Source organism: Terrapene carolina, unplaced genomic scaffold, assembly GCF_002925995.2.
Source record: "Terrapene carolina triunguis isolate 2854851 unplaced genomic scaffold, T_m_triunguis-2.0 Scaffold242, whole genome shotgun sequence".
NCBI classification, from domain to species: Eukaryota; Metazoa; Chordata; order Testudines; family Emydidae; genus Terrapene; species Terrapene triunguis.
This window is the reverse complement of record NW_020664593.1, coordinates 3,612,335-3,618,334: the sequence shown is the minus strand read 5'-3', so window position 1 is coordinate 3,618,334 and position 6,000 is coordinate 3,612,335. Positions and strand designations below refer to the sequence as shown.

The window sequence follows — 6,000 nt, the reverse complement described above, 5'->3', positions numbered from 1 at the left end:
CCAGGGCTTGTTTTTGGGATAGTAACATCCATGTAACATACTTTACCCTAAACTGCTGTGTGAACTCTCAACCTTAATTCCAGTTGAATAGTTCTTGTTTGGGAAGCTAATCTGAGTCCACAAATACCAAAATGCCTAATCATGCTGGGGAAGTTTGGGAGTCTTGTTATTCTGGAACAGATTAATAGGGGCAAATAACCCAAGTCCAACAGTAGGTGCTAGATTTCTTACAGGACCCATTTCCAATTAATTTTTAAACCAATTAACACATTAACTTTTAAGTGCTGTGATTCTGGGGAGGATACACTGTATTTTTTCAATTAACCACCCTCCTACAAGAAAGCCATCAGCTACCCAAAGACCCCTTAACCATCTTCATTTTGCAGGGTAGCCCCTCTCACTGTGAACCTAGTTTAAATGGGAAATCCTGCCCTCAAATGCTCCATGTAAACAGAAAGTCAGAGTCAAGTTCTAACAGCCTCCATTCTGAACCATTCCATCTCTTCCTAAGCACTGGACAGTCTGAAAAGGTTTGAGACCTAGTTCAGACAAGGGAATCTCCAGTCCTGTTGTGGGTTGGCCCCTTTGTGATGTTGCTCTGGCCACTTGCCAATGAGGGTCCCGGGAGCAGTGCTACCTTTGAGCAAGCACCATACACAGAGGGTGTAGGGAGTGGTCACACTGAGCTAGCTCACAGCTATTGAAGAATCCATCCCTTTTCCCTTTAGCAGCTGCCATCTTTTACTCCAGAATCTAAGATTTAATTATAAAAAAAACCATCAACCAACCCAACTCTCTAGCTAGTAAGAAAACCTTCCAAATGTGCACCAAGTGTAAACCAACGTAGTGATGGCTGCCTTAATCTGCAGATAGGCCTGATGTTTCAGGCTGAGAAGTGTAAACAACTCCCATTTATCTCAACTGGCTGCTGACATCAAAGCCTAACAATAACTAAGCCTACTTAACTATTTATCAACACACAACAGAAAGGAGAGGGATGATCACAGTGTGATAATCTGTAATCTGGGAATGTCTTGTTTTGGTGTGATGAGCGCACAGCCCTTTGGCGGTCAGTGGGCGGAGTTTCAGAGAGTTCCATAACTTGTTTTCCCCCAATCTGAGCCCTGGTTGCAGGCAGAACTTGTTGCTATTGCTTGCAGCAGTAATTTATCTGCTATCAGATGCAACAGAAAGTGGCTCCCGCCAGCCCGCAACACCTCAAACACCGTGGATCCCAGTTGCTGCAGAGGGATTTCCACAGGGTGAGAGAGAAAGTAAGGCACAGAGCAGGCACCTGACCTGCTTGTCCCCTTCTGCAGGTTTGTGCTCCTTTCTGCTCACAGAAGAAGTGGGGAGCATTTCAGCCTAATTAATCCTCAGATCATCTTGTGAAGAATGACCACCATTTTAAAGGTGAGGAAACAGAGACAGAGAGGTGATGTGACTTGCTCAAGGCTTGCAAGGGAGGTGGGAACAGAAACGAAAACTCCTGACTTCCAGTTTCGTGCTCTAACCACTCAATCATACTCCTTCCCTAAACTGCCCCTGCAACTTGATTATACATAAGGAATAGATGCATGAAGTTTGCCATTCCCAATCAGACCACTGGTTTATCAACTGGAAAGGAGCCACAACCCCTAGGAACAGAGGTCACACTGCTGAGCCATCCTTGCTGAGAAAAAGGCTAGTACATCAGCAGTGCACAAAGCTTTTGCTTAGGGACTCCCATCTTATCACTCTTAAATGTGATACTGAGAGGCTAAATTTTGAATCTATTGTGTGCTATCTTCATAATCAAACCTATGGTTTCACTGAACATACCACAACTAATTCAGGGACTTCAGTGATTTATTTTAGAAGACAACAGTCTCATGGTTAAAAGCTCAAGTCTGTAAATTAGGATTCCTGGAGTCTATTCCTGACCCTGCAGTGTGACCTTGGGAAAAATCACTCAGATTCTCATTTTCAAAGGTGCCCCTAATGGCACTTCTGCAGCTGTCTCTAGCAGGGCACCCAAAACTGGAAGATTTTGAAAACTTTAGTCCCAGTGTCTTGGTACCTGTTTCCCTGGCTGTAAAATATGGATATTGATTCTCACCCAGATGCTTGGTGGCTTAGTTCATTCAGGTTTGTAAAATGTTCTCAAGTCTCTTTGGTGGAAGGTGCTAGAGAGAGGGAAAGTAAAAAGTGTTCATATTTTTTACTTTTTATAAGTTAGGTCTGGTGATCCTATCTGTCATTCCTGCTTAGCTAGCAATAGGCAGCACTCGGTTACTCCCAATCAACAGCCAGAGAAGAGCTGCATGCAGATGTAATGTGGAGTCTGCAGAACTCAGCCTACTGTCCATTTCACACCAATGTTTTACTTTCTTCTACCGTCATTTATTATTAATTTGTATTTATATTTAACACTAGCTCTTAGTCAGCCTCTAGCCCAGGCTAAACAATTATAAGGTTACTGTGAGAGAGAGGAAAGGAAAGCGTATAATACTAGAGCTTCAGGATGCCCATTTAATTACCTCAAACACTTTTTCTTTTCTCCCAATACAAGAAAACATTATATTTAAGAGTACAGAACCTGCTGTAATTGGTCAGACCAGTGGTTCATTTTGTCTAGTGTCTTATCTTCAGCAATGGCTAATGACAGATGCTTCAGAGGAATTACTTTCCCATATGAGAATTTTCTAACCCCCAAAACTTCATGGTTAGGTCCAACCCTTAAGCATAATTTTCTACCCACTCTATTCTAACTGTGGATGTTTTTATGATTTATATTTTGGTCTTATCCACTAAGCTTATGGTCTCAAATATAGATTGTCAGATTGAGTTCCACATGCACATTGTAAAAAATATACTTCCCTTCATGAATTTTAAGTTTCTTGCCTTTTAATGTAATTAAATGTCCCCTTGTTCTGGTATTATGAGAAAAAAATAAATAGGAGTACCTGATCTACTTTCTCTGTACTCTCTAAACTACAAATACCAAACTAAACAGCAATATAAATACCATTCTCTCTTCATGGGGAATTTTTTTTTCAGGCTTCTAATAATTTTCAGAACCTGTCTCTGAACAATCTCTATTTCTGTTATGCCCCTTTTGAGATGCGGTGACGCAGAACTGAGAGTTCCAGTTGAGGCTATACCACTGATTTATATGATGGCTTTCTACTGTTTTCCATCCTATTTCTTATACAATCTAATATTTTGCTTGCTTGTTTTGCTTTATGTTAGTGTAAATGAGACGCCTGTTCAGTGTTCCCTTTCTGCTAGTGGTAAAATTAGTATAATTCACTGAAGAGTGTTCATAAATGTTCCAAGATGGGGGGGGAAGTTACACATGCATGCTGTGAATGAGAATGTTTCCCACAGCAGCGTGGGAAACACAGAATTTATTGCACCAATTCAAAAAGATCCAGTATTTCCACAAGGTTCCTAAGCCTCGGAGAGAGTTTGGACCCCAAAACAGATTTGGGGGATTCTTCCTTGTGCCTTCATCAGCACTGGTAGCTTCCAGAGTCCTGTTGGCCAAAGCCTGGCATGAGGATCGTTGCCTTTAAGAGTCCAACAGGGATAGGAATGTTGCTGCAAACGGAGAGAACTCATCTTCCATTCAGTCTCTGGACAGTGAGCAGTGTTCAGTCATAATGAAGGCTCTTCAATGTACCACCTCCAAATCTTTTTCTATCAGAAAAGCCAGGAATCTGTAGATATGGAAGATAAGTCACCATGTCAGAATCAGCAAGAATTCCTTCCAGGCCACATTAACATGCATGTTACCCAAGTTGACAACATTACCTCCTTCCCATCCCACGCTTCCTTCTGAGTCAGGACAGACCTAGTGCTTCAGCATGCTCCTAAGATGTACCATCTTTTGAATGAAATGTAAAAGTGAGGTCCTGACCACTTGCCTTATAGATCTTCTGGGGCTTTATGTAAGACTTGCAGTGTGAGCACTATTGTCCTAGCCAAATTCCAACTTGGTTTATTACACTGTTCCTCGCTAAATCCTTCTGCAATTTCAATTGTATTCAGGAGTCTTTGTTTCCTTTTCTAAACTGTTGTGCACCATTACTGTGCTGTACTAAACAGCTGCTGTGTTCTACCCCAGAGTTGGCTGCAGTTTTGCAGTAATTGACGTAACAGCCTTTATCAAGTTGTGAAGCTCTGCGAAATCCATCAGAATGAAAAAAGCTGTAGTAAGGTATCAGCACTCATTTTTCTGCTGTATATGTGCAGAAAGTGCTTGTGCAGCTAGTGCTTACACTGTGAGAATCAGTGCTTACAAAGAAAGTCTATTCAAAACCACCACAAGCTTCCTTGCTTAATGGGATTTCAAACAGATTTACACTGCAGAGTGCTTACCAACACACACAATCCCACAACAGAAAGAGGTCCATGGTTCTTTAATCCTGTACTACGTAGCTGTCCTCGTGGCAGCATCTCATGTAGCTGTCCACGAGATTATGGTTTAGGAGTCAGCTCATCCCTCCGTCTACACATGGGCAGAGTTGAGGTGCTCACCCAACAGGACATGCAGCCTTTCTCACTGCTCTGTCACAACAACCCCGGACAATCAACCTACTGTATAAAAGCAGCATCAAAATATACGGTGGTGCCCAATCAAGAAAAATATCAGAACTGGTCAAAAGCAGTACATCTGAAAACATGGGGTGGGGGACAAGCTAATTTAGACTTCACAATAAAACAGCCTACTGGAGTTATACCCTACAATGGTAGATTGTAGCCTGGTTTACACTAGGGAATTAGGTCAGTATAATTATGTTGCTCGGGGTGTGAAAAATCCACACCCCTGAGCAACACAGTTAAAGCGACCTTACTCCTAGTGTAGACAGTGCTAAGCTGACAGGAGAATTGTCCCATTGACCTAGCTACTGCTTCCTGGGGAGATGGACTGCCTATGCCAATGGAAGAACCTAACTCCTGTCGACATAGGTAGCATCTTCACTGAAGTGCTACTGCCACACAGCTGTAACAGTCCAGCTGTGCCACTGAACCATTCAAGTGTAGGCAAGCCCTGAGAAAGCCACAGATTTTAGCAGAAATGTCAATTCACCGGAGAAGTACAAGACTTAGGGCCTTTCAACTCAAAGTGCTTCACAAACTTACAGTGATAGACAAAGTGGATGCATAGGGATCACTTTGCCCATCACTAAAATGCAGTCATCTCTGGAGTGAAACTAGGCAACTCTATACAACAGTTAAGAATAGCATATCCAATTAGAATTACAATGGGAAGCCATAGAGGCAAAATTATTAGAGTTCAAATGTAGAAGCACTCCAGGGCTACAAATAAAACTTTTGTCAAAAGTGCTACGGGCTCCTTAAAACTGAGGTCTACCTCACTTGTGGTTATTATATCTCAACTAAAAGATAGCACAGCATCCCAGCACTACACTCGGGTGTTAGTCCACTATCGACTCGGAAGGCAGAATGCAGCAACCAGAATCAACAGCACATTTCCTAGAGCATCCTCTGTGTTCTGTGGAGGTTTCCCCACCAACGCCGGGTTGGTCTGACCACATTCTGAGATCTGACTGATGCTATGGCTGCAAGCTAAAGGCAAGATGCATATGCTGAGGCATGATTTAAAAACCCCCACAACATATGTTTAGGGTCTATTCTTCCATCCATGCTTAGGAGAGTTTTACCATGTAAATTCCTCAAAGCATGAGTGGGAAGAACAGATCCCACTGCAGAATACTATGAAGCCCATTTATTATATGTACAAGAAGCAGATCATTTCAAACATAACACTTGGGGGTGTACTGAAGCTCCTAAGTCCTTGTTGGGTTTGTTTTCTCTACAATATGTATGTTGACTTGTTTAAGCTTCTGCACTGTCAACAAGGGAGCAGATCAGAGTAGTTGGCAGTGGGCTGTAATCTTTGGCCCTTGGCCATAAAGAAAAGAAAGTTAATCCTTGGTTAGCCACTAAAACCTGTCATACACAATAATGTAATCTTGCATCATGACTTTAAAA

At 42.2% G+C, this 6,000-nt stretch overlaps 1 protein-coding gene across 1 annotated transcript in view; it reads right to left on the bottom strand.

The window, feature by feature from the left end:
• Positions 1-3,345: 3,345 nt before the first annotated feature.
• RABL3 (RAB, member of RAS oncogene family like 3) overlaps positions 3,346-6,000 on the bottom strand; it is a 30,253-nt gene continuing 27,598 nt past the window's right edge. Inside the window, exon 8 of the mRNA XM_024202445.1 lies at positions 3,346-3,701. Within this exon, the coding sequence (XP_024058213.1) occupies positions 3,636-3,701 (66 nt within the window). The 3' untranslated portion in view covers positions 3,346-3,635. The remainder of the gene's footprint in view (positions 3,702-6,000) is intronic.